At 35.6% G+C, this 17,772-nt stretch overlaps 1 protein-coding gene across 1 annotated transcript in view; it reads left to right on the forward strand.

Annotated features, from left to right (window-relative positions):
* Positions 1-1,190: 1,190 nt before the first annotated feature.
* Positions 1,191-17,772, forward strand: part of E75 (Ecdysone-induced protein 75B) — a 93,330-nt gene continuing 76,748 nt past the window's right edge. Inside the window, exon 1 of the mRNA XM_018462088.1 lies at positions 1,191-1,659. Coding sequence (XP_018317590.1) covers positions 1,467-1,659 — 193 coding nt within the window. The 5' untranslated portion in view covers positions 1,191-1,466. The remainder of the gene's footprint in view (positions 1,660-17,772) is intronic.

Raw genomic sequence — 17,772 nt, forward strand, 5'->3', positions numbered from 1 at the left:
AGCGTCGTGCATCAGCGATCGCGCATACGCGTAATCCACGGTGCATACCTACACACGTACGGTAGTAGCACGCTTGCACGCGCGACGCACGCGGATTTACCGCATTTCCGTCTGTATTATTATTTAACTGACGAGCGACCGGACACGAGTCTGGTCACGCGACCACGTGATAACATCTCGATCGCGACGTTGTTAGAAACGATGTGTCACGCGATTTACAAACATTAGGCGCTTTGTTTTGATATAGCGCGATTGACTTTACGAGACAGGGGTTGACGCTCGCCTTTGTACCGGTGCGGCGTGAGCGATAGAAGATAGACGTCGGAGGCGATACGTCTCTCTCGCTCTAGCGCGCCCGCAAGGGTGAGAGACACGGGGGACGGGACTGTGAGTGGGGTAGAGTGACGCGCCGGGAGGGAGCGAGAAAGTGGTGGGTGCGTGGCGTGGGTGGTACAAGAGAGGGGAAGGTTGCTGCTGAAACTCTCGCGAGGGACGACGCGTGTGCCGAGGACTGTTGTTTTCGGCGTACTGCTAAGAAACGTTCATTCATATACGATCGACAGCTCCGAAACGCGCGTCCGCTCCGCTTATTTAACTTGCTTGTCTGCTTGTGACATCCCCCGTGACAATTTGCCCATCTCTTTCGCACGAGTCGCGAAAGCGCGAACGAGAGCTTCCGCGGACACCTGCCACGCGCCACTATGAGACATTGACCGTGACACTCGACAACTGGCGGGAGCGCGCGCGAGAGAGACAGAGTGAAGTGACTCTATTGGTCCAGGTGAAGTCGAGCCTGATCAGCGAGAGAGAAGACGATGACAGGTTGCATTTGTTAAAAGAAGTGTCTGACTCCAAGTGTTCTCTAAATCTAATTTCTAATCCAAGTCACTGGATAAAGTGAAGTTGATTCAAATAATGAAAAGTATGATTAACACAGTGTTTTCCAAATTGAAATATCACTCGGCGCAAAACTGATAAAAACGAAAAATCATTTCAAAAGTGATTGATAAACAGATTGAGGGTTCTCCAAATTCGATCCTCGACTAGTGGATCTAGTAGAGAGACATAAAGTGTATGTTTATTGAAAACAATAGATCGAAAGTGTTTATCAAAAAATACAGTGAATTGGTGAGAACTATTTTGATAAAAATAGATTATAAAGATTAGAAAAGAATATCTTTGTAGACTCGGTGACTAATCGAAGTGCACGTAACGTGACTTTAGTGTAATCGTAAATCGACGTGTTACGTGAGTAAAGTGGACTACACGACTTATAGAGAGAAGTGTTGTCTGTCACGTGATCCTTGTGTAACCCGCGATAGCGCGGGTTTCCTGTAACGAAGGTGGCTCACACAGCTCGAGACAGGGCCGCCGAACTGCAGGCGGAAGTGCGCAGTGCCATAAGGGTGTTACATGGCTGGTGCCCTCGGCCACCTCAGGGGCACGCGCGGGGTGAAACGGTGCTGATGTCACCGCAGTCTCAAATACGTGGCAATCACGGAAGAAACAGTGGTCCACCTCCACCACCACCCGCGACAGTTGTAGTCAGTTCGACCTCCAGCATGAGACCACCTCCGCCGCCGCCGCCTCCCAGAGCGAGAACCTCCAACGAGAGCAAAGGCCATCACGAGGAACCCACCAGTTCTATTCCCGATCTCGGTGAGGAACATATCTTATTTTGTTTTTTTTTTACCTGTATTCTGAGATACAGTGAATCTCAAAAAGATACTCGGAAAAAAATATTTTATATATAATTATATAAAATTGTAGATATATAATTTTATATATTTGTACATAAATGAACATATTTTATATATAATTATAAATTATATAAAAATGGATTTTCTAAATAAATATAATTATTTTACCATGCAATTGTAGTCTCAAATACCAAACACTTTTCTCTCACAATCAGTATACCGATTCGTTTCTTAGAACTTGCTGCTCTTTAGAATTTGTAGACCTTTGGAATTAAAAAAAAATTTTTTGAATTTGTAAAGTATTACCGTTCTAAAATTGGATGCACGAGAAAAGAAGATAATTGCGAAATGTACTTTGTACATGTAATAAAATTTTTACAAAACTGTATATACGTATAAATGATTTTCACTGATCGTCGAGACATTATTGATACATATTTCGTGAATGCATTCGCATTTGATTTACAATAACAGCTTACGCAAGCGAAGCTTATGCTGTTTCGTGGTACAAAAGTAACGAGATCATCGGCCCATAAAAAGTGGTTTAAAAAAAGGTAAACTTCTGGGAGATCCGAACGAAATTTGCATACTGCGATACAACGATGGCTATAAATTTCGAGGCGTTGACTGGTCGGATGTAGACGAGAAATTCTTTGGCGGATTGCCGTTCTCTCTCTTTCGTCAGACTTCGCAGAACTGTTTTATATTCCAGATGATACGACTGTGTTTATGTTGGTAAGGTTCATTAACGATAAGTCCCGCTAAGCATTGTTGTCTGTTTGTCGCAGTCGATCGTAGAACGAGTGAAGATACAAATAAGTTAAAAAGAATATGATGTAGACGAAAACAAATTATATCGAATCGATAGTACAAAATATTTATAGGTCGAATAATAAATAAGCCGTAAGGAAACAAACAGATAATGATTTTCCTGTATGGTAATTTAATCCCGGAACATGTTGATCTGTCCTCGTAAGTGAGGTGGCAAATGATCAAGGCTGTCTGTGGCGAAAGGATTATGACGCGAGCATATTTCTTTTATATTCCATGTTGACTAATTGATTTTATTTACGAAAAAAATCGGCATTCGCATCAACGTGAACCAGAATTCGGTAAAGTTCGAGGACACCGGCGACGTCTACGATCTATGTTAATGTGATGGCGAAAGAAAAAGAGTCGTCTCTTTAAATCGTTCTTCTAAATATAAATTCGACGGTGACGCAGAGAACGGCCTTGACCGTGAAAAATATTAAAAAGTATTTTGCAAGATTGTCACAATGCATTGTACAGTGTATCAACATTCTTATCTATATACAGAAAGATACGCAATCAAATCGACCGCGTGGAAACGATTCGAATTGCTAGAATGATCGAGAAACTGAACATTTTAATATAAAGAGATACAAGGCGAGATTTTATAATTTATTTTAAAAAACTGTTGTTCGCTGTTGAGACCGGAGACCGCGCGATCCGTAGTATAAGTTTAGATAAAATGATCTAGTAAAATTAGTAAAATTAAAAAAATTTAATTAGTTTCCTTAGTCATTCACACTTATCAGAAGCTATAATGTAACATAACGGCACAATCCGCGCATAAATGCGTGAGTAGTTTTGCAAACTTGTTATCGATTCACAATATACAGCTTTCATTATTCCTTGCAATGAATCGATAGATGACAGATAAATGGCGGCGACGTCGTGCAATTGTAAAAATACATCGAGCGATCTTGAAGAAGGCCACACGTTATCGCGGTGACAACATACATGATAGCAAGAAATGATTTTGTGATCCGCTGAGTACAATCGTGTGAATGTAGAGATGCTTTGATGAAAGATGTAATCTTACATCGTCCAAACTTTATAACGTATTCTATATTTTTTTTTGTATATATTTGATCCACAGAAAAAGAGCAACAAATCTGTATAGTTCATAAATTATATGAGATAAAAAGTCAGATTTTTATTATGAACTTTACTATGAACTTTTAATTTACTATAAACTTTACTATAAACTTTAAATAATTAAATATTTTGTAAAGGAAATGATAATACTCTTAATCTGAGCAATTATTCAAGGAAAAACTTCAGGTAGATACAAAAGTATGCAGTTTCCATTGTTGATGCCGAATGGGTCAAGTCATTATGTTTTCAAATAGTCTGCTTTTTATCAATGTTTCATTATCTCCTAACTTGAGGCCAAGGCTCAGTGACGTGACGATGTGTCATCATACATTTCGACAGCTATTGATGAAGACAAGAGAATTTTTCCATTGAACAGGAAATATTTATTTTCTGGACAGAATAAAAAAATTCTCTTTTCGAACATTTGCTTCTTTCAAAATCTATCTTTTAATTATACTTTTATGCTCTCTATCTCTTTCTGTTTCACTCTTATCTATTATTCTAAAAAATTAAAAAAACTGACAATTTCATATTCATAATTTGTTTTCAATCAACAAATCTTAATCGATTGCAAATTATAATTAATTGACCATCTTTAATAATAATATTTTGTCGTAATAAAATTATCATTCAATAATTTATGATAGAAAAACATTACATAAAACCGAGAATCAAGATCTAGATCTCTTACAGATAAATATGTGAGAAAGAACTACTCGATCTCTCAGACATATTATAAAAGGGTGTATGCACCTCGCTGCATCCCGCAACGTGTACCATGGACGCAGACACCCTTCAGCTAAGGCTAGTCTGTGTATCACATGTAGATGTACTCGAGCACGCGCGCGCAACATGTGCGCGTCAAGTGCCTACGTATGGTATGCGCTATGATAAGAAGGGCAAATACAGTTGGGACCTAAGGTCTCTATTCTCGATTCTCGTAGGAGGAAAATGCATACTTCCTCGGAAACAAGTTGATATGCTGATAAACTTTCTCCCAACCGGACGTGTTGTAATGAACTTGAAAAAGCCTTATAATCAAGTACGACGCATTTTACACAAATTATTTTATACAAATTTTGTTTCGCACGAATTGTTTATGAAATAAATTTAATGTAGTTATCAGTTGTGTAAATATACATTTTTTTACAAACATCGAAACATTATTAAATGTATAGAAATTTTGGTCGACTCAAATTTATATTTTGCAATTCTTTTTTCAAAAAATACAGTTGTCCAAAAAAACTTTCCTACCACGATTCTTTAATTACTTTACTGGTTGTTTTCAGATATCTTTTTTGAATGAATTTTTCCTGTTGACGATAATAATTCGAGAGTTTAAACAGATTTAAACGATTACATTTTTCAGTTGATTACGATTATATGCTATATAGTGTTTTTACTTTTTATCGTATCTTATCATGTATAACGATGAAAACAGACAGACAAAGCAGTTGTTCCAGTTCTTTTTAGTTTTGGATAAGAAAATCAGTATCTATGTGTGCAACATGCATTTGATTGATAATTTTACTTCAGGAATACAATCAAATTTTATAACATAAAATTTTTACCTATATCATGCAAAATTTTATTCATTTTGGTTCATATAATAATTTGACGTTTGGTGTTCAATGACGTAGGTATATGTGCGTGCTCGTTTATATATATATATATATTATATATAAAATTATTTAATCTTTATTATATAAATTATATCTTAAAAATTATATATAAAAATCCGAGTACATTCTGTTGTTTCAAATTTCAAGGATTCAAAAAGCAGTATTTATATTATAGCCGGATTTTAGATTTAGAATTTTTAATTTAGTTTTAAGTATAGTCTTAAGATGTCATGAACCAATCAGAAAGCTGTATTAGCATCTTAAAACATTACTTAACACGATCTTAAAATAAAAATCGACTATGAATACCGGCCATAGTCTATCTTTTGAAATTACGTTTAGACAAGATAAAATTCATGCATTCAATAAACCAATTATATTTTACAATAGATGCTCAATTTTATTTAGTAGAATAGGAATAAGAGAAAAATAAGAATATAATATACATTTCTAAAAGAACAGATGTTATTCTTGTACCGATCCGAAGTGTCACGCGAATTATTTTTCAATTGTTCCTTTCCGATGCTATTACCACTATACTATCATACTGGTGCTCCCGCCGTTAAAGTGGATCGAAAGTGGTAGAACAAGAGAGGCCATTCGAAAGGTTCGTCGTCTCGCAATGACCCTCGTTCGCTAGGTAATGTAAAACAGGGTGGAATGACCCAGTCAGTCTATATTCCCCCGCTTTTATCCTTACAATCGCTATTGCATGCAATGTCGCACCAATGGCCCCATCCCTCCCTTCTTTCGTTTTTACGCGGGGGCGCGTTTCTGCGAAAAGTAGAACTGCAGTCGAGGGGAGAGTTCGCGTGAGCTGCAACTCTCAGGTAATCGAGACTTTCTGGCGTGGCAAACTTCCGGTGGGACTCCAGGGTGAATGTACGTGCGTCATTTTAGTAATTGCCACCCCGTGATAATTGCTTTCACATTTTCTTGCTTACTGAAAAGGGCAACCCAAAGAAAGGGTAAAATTATGTTCGATTTATCTCGAATTTGAATCCTGTGACATGTCATTATTACTTCAAGATATATGAATATCAATAAATTAAGTGCTGTACATAACTATTACATTTCAATTTATTGCAGATCTTTTGAAAAATATTTAGAGTCGAAGAAATTTTCCCTTATAATATAATCTTGAAAAATCAATTTAATAATTTAAAGTTCGATTTCTTTTTCCTCTCTCAAAAATATTTGCACAGTTGTATATTTAACAGATGGAAAATTACTGAAAGAAAATCTAGATATAGTAGGGAGGATATAATATAACATTTCCAATTTCTATCTAATTGAAAGTGAGACAATTTTATTTAAATATTCTTGTGAAATGGTAAACGGAAACATGTCGCGATCGCGGTCATTGCGAAGGTTGAGCTCGATGATTGACCTCTCCCCAAGTTTAAGGTCCCCCGCGATCCTGCGCGAGGGTTCAACATCAGCGACGGCATAGAAAGAAGGGAGGGAGAGAGGAGCATGAAGCGGGGGCGAAAGTACCACCTCTGCGCATTTTGCAGTGGTGATGGGACCACGCGATATAACGTTTTACCCCTTCCTCGTCGCGTCGCCGCATTGGAGACGGCGATCGCATAGCGTCGATGAGGTACTTCTACGACAACCACCCTCGCGATTTTCTAGGAAAGGTGTCGTTTGCCGATGCCATTGCTCTGCACTGGGTGAGGGTCATTACTCCGAGCAAGGCGAGCCGGTGACCTCGGCGCCAACGCCCGCGATCGATCCAACCCTCGTCGGGCGGACGGGGGTGCAATGCACCCGACGTGCGCTGCCGCGTTTTGCGTTAACTCGTCTTGTAAGTACGCTCTCGCGGGGTAACTAGGAGCCCCTAGCGTTCACCTTGAGTAACTACAAGAAAAGTGGCTCTAAGGGTTAACGTTCGATATTTTCAATTTAGTGATAATAAATTATAAATGTAATTAATTATTACATGTCGTTAATTCGAATCGGAATTAATGCAAACACACAATTTCGCTTATATACAGATATCAAGATTATACCTATTGTTTTATACATTTTTTTATCTTTAGCTTCGATCTTTCTTGCTAAAATTAGAAATGGAAGTAAATGTTAGCGGATAGAAAAATATATTAATTCTTCATAGATACAGTGGAACATATAATGCAACGCATATATTACGTTATCAAACGTTTTGTAATAAGTCTTGATCTCCTTCCGGTGCTTTCAAACGAAAGTGAAAGATCGTCACGTGGCCACATCGTTACATCTGTTACGTAAAATCGCTCATGTAAAAAGTTTCGCGTTACGTTGCGCGTGTCGCGTTCTCGTCTTACCGACCCTGGCAGATGCATCCTGGCAGTTCCGTAAACGCAACTACACAAGTTGGGCCTGTGTATGAATTGCATAAATCGGTTTGTAAGCTAACAGAAAAGGTCGACGAGGTTACAAAAATCCTTCGTTGAATACCCGCATTCTTGTGAAACACTGAATTCCTGAAAGGATTTTATTTGTAAGGAATAATGAAAAATGAAGGATCTCGATCCTTCAGACGGACCGAACTTATTGTTGCAAAAACGAATTAACTTTTAATTTTTGTTATTTTAACTTAAGGTTGGCAATTAGGTTTTAAAAATCGTGTGTATTTTAACCATTGTCTGTAAAAAAAATCATTGTATGTAAAGATATACAGATTATATAGGATCTCATGGTTTCTGAGATTTCAGGATAGTGTCAAATTCTTGTGGAGATAAACGAGTGCCGTGGGAACGAAGGGTTGTTTGTGTAGTGACGACAGACCTAAAAAGTCTGGAGGGAAAAAGAAAACGGGGTTAATCCATAAACTCTCTTGCTTTTATATACATATAACTTAACCATTTAATTATAACACTTATAACTTAATATATACAAATTAAGTCATATTTTTTAATTAAAAATTATAAGAATTAAATTGACTGCATTTTTTTTCATATTAGTTACACATATACTAATTATTAATAATTTCTAGCGTATGCGAGATATATTTGATTTATTAAAATGTTCCGACTTTTGAAATCGTAATAGTTTTTCGATCATGTAATAACGCAAAAGGGAAAAAGTCACGCATTTCTAAATTATTCGGAGACACACGAAGAAACGCAGTAACATTTTATCATATATTTATACTGAAAGGAATATCGTAAAAAGATAATAAAAAAAATATAAAAGAACAGCTCGTCTGAAAATAAGAAACGAATTTCCTGTCCATTCATTATGCTCTTTTTTAACATTTCATTTAGTGCCACGCGTACATTCTTTCGTGCCACCTATCACGCACGTGCAGGCAAGATTTTCTTATCAATATCCGTGTAATCAATCTCATACGACGCACATCGCTACTTTGAAAAGCATATCTCAACTGTTACAGGAAAAAATATAGTAAATAACGTATTTATCAAGACACCTATTCTGTCACCGCATTGCAAGTTTAGCAACGAAAGTTGTTTTTTCGATTTATATGATAATTAATTGCAATAATCGTTACATTAATAATATATTAAGTTTGTTCGCTTAAAATGCACAAAAATTTTTGCTTAAAATGAGATAAATGTAAATATATAATAATAAATCGTTTATTAAATATATATTTGGGCGTTGAAGAAAGAAAGCGAAAATACTATAAAAAGTGAAAGCAACGCGAAAAGACCCATTATTAATTTATAAATTTTATACGATTGAATTTAAAATTAAACAATTACATTTGGCATGTGAGGAACATAAATCCATTATCGTTTTTAGGACAGCTGATCTACATCCTTCAGGCATCAAACGTTATTTGCGAAACGGGAGTTTAAGTTTGTCAATCTCTTTCCTGATTCATAAAATTCAGGAAAAGGGTTCGAACAGATGCAAATCTTTCAATAGAGATTCAATCCTATGCATACTTATATTAGAACTCAGCCCAGCTGCCAAATTCATGCATGAAGGATGTTCCGTCATCCTGACGAAAATTTACGTAAATATCCATTGCAACCGCAGAATACCAAGAATTAGTCATCGATTTTGAAAAGGGTTGACTTAGCTTGACAGACTGCAGCTGCCCTGATGTAACTTCTTAGTGAGCGCATACATAATACATATTTCCCAAAATTGGAAAGGAATGTAATACAGGAAGTGATAGAATAATATTTTTGGAAATGGCATAAACATCTGTTTGATACATTTTCAGTTATTCTATATTATAGATACGAATTATAGTACAGCTATCGAGTAAATTAATTAGAAGAAAGAAAGAAAAATAGAGAAAGAAAGAAAGAGAGGAAAACATTCTCCCAATAGCAAGATGAAATATGAAGGAAGTCGATCTCAAACAGCAGCGGTTTCAACAATTAATTGGAGAACATGAGATCATGCAAGAGGCCCGTACTATATACCAGTTAAGGGTTAATAATGCAATTTTTAGAGCCTCGGCAGATCTCAAAGAGCATTGGCCGTCGTAAGGGGCCATGGCGGTGCATCGGCCTGCATATCAGCAGCCGACGGCGGTGTGCTAGTGCGGTTATACGTCGTTGGTGTGGCTGACAGAGCGGTGTTGTGCACGATGCAATCTGCGCCTCTCCTCTCAGGCCTGTCTCTCCCTCTCTGCGCACGTCCTCCAGGCCCGTCTCGTCCTCCTCTCGCCTCCGTCGTCGTCGCGCCGCCTGTGCAAGGGCTGCGAACGACACGCGAGGAGGGCGGCGGGATCGTCGCTGGGTGAGAGTTAGACAGGGGAGTGGGTGAAGGGTGGAGGGACTCTCAAGGTCCACGTCGTGCATTGATCCTGCTCGGTCACGGACCCGACTTCTCTCTCTTCTCCCTGTCTCTCGACGACTATTTCCTCCTCTCTCCGTCCACTTCCCCGTTTGTATTCTCTTCCTCCCTCTTTCGCAACACACACTCACACACACGCACACATATACATTGCACACTCTTTTCCTTCCTTCCTTCCTTGCACCCCGATCATCACCAAACCCTTTCGAAGAGAATACGGCCTGTCTTCCGACTAAAGGGCTCCGCTTTCGAACCCAAAGATCTTTGTTTTCGGCTCGTGTATCCGAACTTTCCACCTATTCGAATAAAGTTCTCAGGTTTCAGTAAAATGTTCCACGAGCTGAATTATGCCTAATATACAAAACTTTGCTTCCTGAGTGATATGGCTTCAGTCAAATATAATGTTTTCTTTCGTCAGAAATGCTGCTTGTCGGAAAAATATTTTAAATATTAAAGAAAATATAGCAATGATTTAACAAAAATATATTACATTACAAAAAAGATTGATGTTATCAATATTTATATTTTGATGTGTTTTTGTAATTTGTCTTTTATTTTGATTTTCTGTCGCACAACACAAGCTAAGTAAAAATCATAAATAGAGCTAAAATTACTTGATGCATTATAATGATTGCTTGCTACGATCACTTGCTTGCTGTCAAGCTGAACATTACATGTCGAGGTGTGCAAAAAGAATCTCACGAGACAAGAACGCGATTATGTCCGAAAGAGTCCTGTTGCGATAACTACGCGGGTAAACGAACCCGGTTCTTCTTACGTTCTCATTTCGCTTTATCTGTATATAGGGTGATCGAGAAGTCACGTTATCAAGTAATGTCTAACGTTAAGATGTGCATGGCGATATTATTGAAACAACTCTTTAACTGACATGACATATATAAAGTGACATAAAATAATGTAGACTAAAAAAATGCTAAAAGAAAATTAAGTAGTGCACATATACCTAAATATATTTTTTATTTTCAATATACATATATGTATATATTTATATATATGTATATTTGAATATCATATGTATAAAATATTATTTCCACAATTTAAATTGAATATAATGGTAATAAATGTTTTCAGATAGTTCTTTTTACTGCGTATCCGTATTCTTATAAACTGTGTTACATTTATCTGTGTGTATAATCCTTAATTTTCTTTTAATTATTATATATCTTTTTTTTATTGTATTCTTATTATATTTTTTCTTATTTTATTCGATTTAAATTGTGGCAATAGTAAGGTATATTTTTTTATACATTATAATTTTGAAGATTGATTAACATGGGATATAAAAAGAGAGAAAGAAGCAAAAGAAAGGGTGTGTATCTGTGAGACAGTTATTATAAACCATCACTCAGTCGTAAGATATATTCAAATGATAAGTTCTTCTTGTGAAATTGTACTTAATTCTATTCTATTTTAACATTACATATTTTTATATTTAAATTTAGAATTATTAATGAGAATGAGTCATAATAACATCAAATGTTCAACTCAAGATTTCTTTGTTTGAGTGTGACTTGAGAAAGATTCGAAATCTCGCGAGATGTTCAAGGTTATACGATCTCGAGGGATAGTTACCAAGGAAACGATTGTGTTTATCGGTCCCGACCTTGGCCACGCTCGCACAACCACCCCTGCCGATCAAAGAAGGAGGTGGATCATCCCTTGTCGGTTATTCTCCCTTCTTTGGTTAGGCAGCTTCCCTCACAAAAAATTGCCTCTTCTCGGTGGAGGACTGATTTCATCGTGCGATAACGCGATTAAGAACAGATTAATATTCGTGGATGGTAAATATTATGATAAGAAAAAGAAGGTATCCTCCGTTTGACACAGATGGAATGAAGAATTGAATTAACAACCTTTATTGTTTTTGTAAAAAATAGTTCGTTTCATTTTGTACTTCGCCCTTTTCCCTTTTGATTTGCGCTTGAATTCTATAACTCGACTATTGTTCTTGTTTTATTTTTTTCGAAGTTATACCTGGATGATTTATTTCAATTTTGAAATGTTGACATTCTCTCATCATAAGTCATATCGTAATGGGTTTCACAAACTGAGTCAAAAAGAAAAACCCGTTGCAGCCGCTATGCAACTATGACACGAAAAAGGTTGAAGCCTTTCATTAAGAATTTTATGTTGTGTAAAATTAGACGAAAAAATGCAAGAGTTGATTTATGAGCAGATATAATTGCGGATATGCGAGGGTACTCAAGATATACTATATTTTACATTAACAAAAGTTAATCTGTAACCATCGTTAAGGGGATCCTAAAATCTGTATCATCGACTAAATGCAATAATTTTTGTATATCTAACAGTTACTTTTTTCTTTTATAGATTTGAAAATTCTTTTCTAGGATTAAAATATACGTATTAATACATGTTTGAGATGGAGTTTATGCCGAGAACGAAAATAATTGTTTAAATTGAAAAAAATCTTTTATACTATTTCTTAGTCCAATACGATGTCAGAGTCGTACAATATGTGCTTACAATTAGTATAAAAGCTTTGCAGTACGAAATTGTGGTCTATAGATTAATTAGTAGTTTACACGAACAAAAAACGTAAAATTCTTAGAATTTGACTTAGATATCTAATTAAAACACTATCGTTGTACGAAAATTTATGTATATGTGTGCGTGCGATATTGATGTATAATAGTACATAAAGATATGTCGATGTGCCGCATTTTATCAATAAAACAGCGATCTCGTCGGAGTTCGGGTTTTACTTTAGGAGCCCCTTAATCCTTTCGCAAAGTTAAACTTCTTGTAATATCCCATTTATCGCGACGAAAATTTGAAAACAAAATTTTATAATGAAAATAGTCTATCTATAAGGATAAGTACCTTATTTACCTGACGATTGAAGAAATGCTGAATAAGTGTTCGGCAATGCGATAAAAAGTATTGCGTATTATTAAACGCAATTCCATTCTATTTACTTAATAAACGTAAATCTGGAGCAATAGACCTCTTATTCATTGTACGCAACTCTGGAATTCAATGAGCAATACGAAGCATAAAATGCGTTTGTGCGCGATCACGATGATCACGTGAAAAGGGTTCCGAATTTATGAAATAAAATGTTTGAAAGGGTACAAAAGTTTACCTGAATCTTCGGCAGCTGGATCTTACATCGAAGTACTCGCACATCCTTTTCGGATAAAATCAATGAAACCTTCATAGAGCTTTCAGTTCTTTTTCTTTTCCGGAAAAGAGGAAATACGAAAGGGGTTAGGGATATATAGATCTATTTTAGAGTATAATACAGGCTAACCGTCATCGAAACGTTCTGAGCTTATATCTCTATTCCCACTTTTATTGATCGCGTGAAATTCGATATGTTCAACGCTCGAGGGGATTTTTTTATCGACCTTACTCTTTCAAACTAATAACTAGATCAAGGTACTATTTTTTTAATAAAAGTTTAAAAAGATCTCGATATTTTTAATCGTTCGAAACAAAAAATGTAGTTGATAATACAATTTATATTAAATTTATATTACAAAGACAGATATAAATTTATATTATAAGAATAGAAACTCTTCACCGTTCTACAGAAATCTGTTTCCATATAATACTCATTGCGATATTATCAAAAGCAACACACACAAGATTGAATTCTTTCATACGTCCGTAAATTGGAGCGAACATTTCATAGTGAATCGAGGTCAGTTCCATCCTTCGTAGCGAATTAGACGACCGTAAACCAATAATGCTATTTACGCCTCGGATCATTGGACCCTTCTTAGGATTGATTTACGACCAGCGTAAATTACGAGCATACCACAGTAGCTGTATAAATATATGTGTAACAGTTTTTTATGCAATTATCTATCACAACTACTACATCTACTACAACATTACTTTTAATAAAAACTAGTAGGCTTTATATATAATCCGTAATTTTTTTAGTTTAAAACCGATATTACGAAATATTAAAAAAGTATTACAAGTGCATAAAAATGTTTTTTTTTTATTACATGGTTACATGTTGCAAATAGTTTCCATATTATGAAAACATATTGGTCCTAGAATTCTTCACTATAATCCATTGACAATTTTATATTAATATATTGACAATTTTAGTCAGTCTATCTTATGTGTCTTGCGTAATGAAATACTTGGTTAATTACATTTATTTCATATCCGTTTTTTATTAAGAAAAATGTATTTAATATCTTTTTTATGCTCTTGGCGTATATTTTTTTAAAGGTTCTTTAGAGATTACAAAATATTAAAAAAAGTATTACAAGATGTGTATGTCAACATTGTTAATATTGTTATTGTTAACATTGTCAAAATTTGAATCAAAGCAAGTAATAGTCTTTGATATAAAAATAGAAAAAGAAAGAGAAAAATACAGAAAAATGATGAAAAGAAAGGACAAAATCCCGAGAACGGAATGGCAATACGAGCGAGGGAGGTAAGACGAGTTACAAAAGTGCAATGCTCGAGCAAGGTTTGCGCGATGCCACTGACCCATTAATACATATAGAATCCGACTGCACGTCGTAATTTGCATCACTATTTGAATTGCTGAGACTCTTTATAGCTATATAATACGATGACAGTTTCGGTAACGCACGATTAACAATATGCATCACCATGCTTATATTGGCTTCTCACCTCTGCATTATTTGTTTTATGAATCATATTCGATTTATTAATTCAAATAGCAAAAGACTTCAATATTAATCAAGTTTTATACGAATATCTGATACATTCATGTCCAAATATTTCCAGTATTTAATTAAATTAGAATTAATTGTCCTACTTATAGAAAAACGAAAGAATTGATGCAATAAGTCGGAATTTTCGCGATTATCAAATGATTGAGAAAACAAGCTTGAATTTGTCCTCGATCGCTCGCGTCGGCGTTTAGTCCAGTAACAGTCGATCAGGCAGGCAGTTGCAAAAAGTATAAGCGAGAAAGGGGGAGAGGTAACACAGAAAGGGGAAGGAGGAGGCGAACGATAGAAGGCTGCACGAGTCGTTGAAGGTCCTCGACCTATGTTGTTAAGGACAGAGACCCCATCTAGGGACGCAAGACGCCCTTTTGTTTGCTTTCTACTTTCGCGTGCAGTTTTCGAAATTCCATCAGTTTACAATAAATTAAATCGTATTTTTTTTTTTTTAAATAAAAGGCTTCCTATAAGATTTATGATTCCTGTCATAATATATTACGTTATATTGGCAATTTTCTATGTTTACAAAATTAATTTTAAATATATGTAAATATGTCATTATTTTTCTACGCAATAAATTATATATTAATTTTTTATAATTGCATAATTTTAGAATTGTTTTTTATAATCTTGGATCTCTCTGGATTCTATAGGAGACAAAAAATTTGTATTACTCTATATTAATTTGTGCTTAATCGTTGTGCTAAAAGAACTTGTAATGCTACAGCAGCAATACGTTTATCATCAGGAAACTCAAAAGGGTTAAAACGAATCGATCACTCGACGAAGGTACCGTAGGGTCTTCGACCTCTTGTCGTGCGGTGAAGGTCCGCGGATAACCTACTCCTTGGTTACTGCACTCGATGTCGGTGACCGGGACGTCGATCCCTCAGAGGAGGCGAAAGACCTCCGTGGATTACTCGGGACCGCGAAATAGAGGACTACGGCATTCGCTCGGTGTAAATGAAAAAAGAGAACACGTGGCCTGTTGTACTTTCGAGCTCAAATTAATGATTTACACCCAAATTTGCGAAAGGTGTTGACCTTAAAACATTCCTGAATTTGGATGAAAATAACATGAATTTTTTTTTAGTTTACTTGGTCGAATTCATTACTAATGAGTATTTATTTTTCACTCAAAATAATTTTTTATTCAAAGGGCATAAATTTAATATTTTTCTTTTTCTTATACAATAGAAAGAGTATATTAAATATATTTTATGAATTCGTAGATTCTTAATTATAAAGAGCAAAAAATTATTTGGTCTTTCGCTTCCGATATTTCTATAATAAACAGTGAATTCGAAGAAAAAAAATGCTCGCGAATTCGCTGTACCTCGTTTGTAGTATGCCCTTCGATTCTCATTCAAGGTCCGCAACAGGGGTGCAGTGAACATCGGCTCTTCGAGGTTTCCATAGCGACCGCCACTAAACTACCCTTGCAACGCCCACCCGAGGGCTGCGTTTCTACTTTCCACCCTCTGTCTCAGCCGATCGAAAGCTATCGCGCTTGCAATCGTCCTGAAAGAAAGATATAGATCCTGTGGCAAGATTGTTGTCCTTATCAAAATTGTAGAATAATTGCTACTGACATCAGAGTTTTAATTCTTCTTTATAGAAATGTAGTTTAATTTATTAAAGAAAATCTGTTCTATATTTCTTTTTAAATTAAGGAGTCAGATATATATTTTGATATTAATAAATAAGATATATTATGTCTATCATATGAGTTTTCAAACACACTTTATTTACTATTTTAATTTTAAGATATTGAAAATCATAAAGTAAATTGAAGATAGAAATATATGTCAGTCAATCCAAATCCAATATTCTCATATGCCTGAATCACCTGAATGTTTATCGATTGGACGGTAGATATGCGTTGCTATAACTACAAGAATACACCGTAAACTATCTTCGGCCCTTGCAACATTCGCCATTCGTGGCTTTTATAGGGCGATTTACAATGCACCCCCGTATACTTGCGTCCGTATCGGCAGGACGAAGGGCCTGAACAAAGACATGGGTGCAGACGTACGTTGCCTTCATCCGGAAAAGCCTCATCAAATCCCGTAATCAACCTCTTCTGTTTTAATTTTTAATATCAGTTCGAAGTAAAGAAACCTACATACATATATGTATGTGCGTGTGTGTATGTATGCACGTATACGTGTATACAGGATGTTTCAGACTCGCCGCATCACCTGCTAATAGCATATTTCTGAAATTATTTTGAGAAAAATTCACCAAAATTCTTATATCAAAATGTCGAAATTATAATAATTTTTCAATTATAAACATTTAAAGTTAGCGAATCATACCGCTTAAAGTTCGCGCATTTTGGTATTTTGTTCTACAATACAACGCAAAATGCCAATCACACTTACACGCGTGAACTTAGACGATAGGTCAAAGTTACATTGATTTTTTTAAATGGAACACTCTACTTTTGATTCTAGAATCTAATAGCCGATGTCGAAAGCTTTCCAAAATGTATTAAATTATTTTTATTGAGTACTTTTCTAGTTATAAGACTCAGGTTCATGTCTTGGATATCATTTGTCAAGATCAAAGCCATTAGAGGTTGTACCTCTTATTTTTATTTTTACGTAGAAATGAATTTTTAGTACAAAAATGAAAATAAGAGGAATAATCTCCAGTGGCTTTGATCTTGACAAATGATATCCAGGACATGATCCTGAACAACAGTCAAGAGGTTTTAGCCATCAGTCGGACACCTCAGGTAATGCTAATGCCGGCGGTACTGTAAATTTCAAGCATCATAAATCATAACTCAAAAAGTATTTAATAAAAAAATATTTTCTTATAGTGTTTTGGAAAGCTCTCGACACCAGCTATTAGATTCTGGAATCAAAAGTAGGATATTTCATTTAAAAATCGACATGACCTTAACCTGACCTTGACGACGCCACCCAGGGTCAAACTGATAAGATCAATAAATAGATCTTTTTGAATCCTACAACTCTTGTCTGAAACACTTTTCTGTAAAACTTATACATTATTATATATATACTTATATATTGTGTGTGTGTGTGTGTGTGTGTGTGTGTGTGTGTGTGT

Source organism: Mycetomoellerius zeteki, unplaced genomic scaffold, assembly GCF_001594055.1.
Source record: "Mycetomoellerius zeteki isolate Tzet28-1 unplaced genomic scaffold, Tzet1.0 scaffold135, whole genome shotgun sequence".
Lineage (NCBI taxonomy): Eukaryota > Metazoa > Arthropoda > Insecta > Hymenoptera > Formicidae > Mycetomoellerius > Mycetomoellerius zeteki.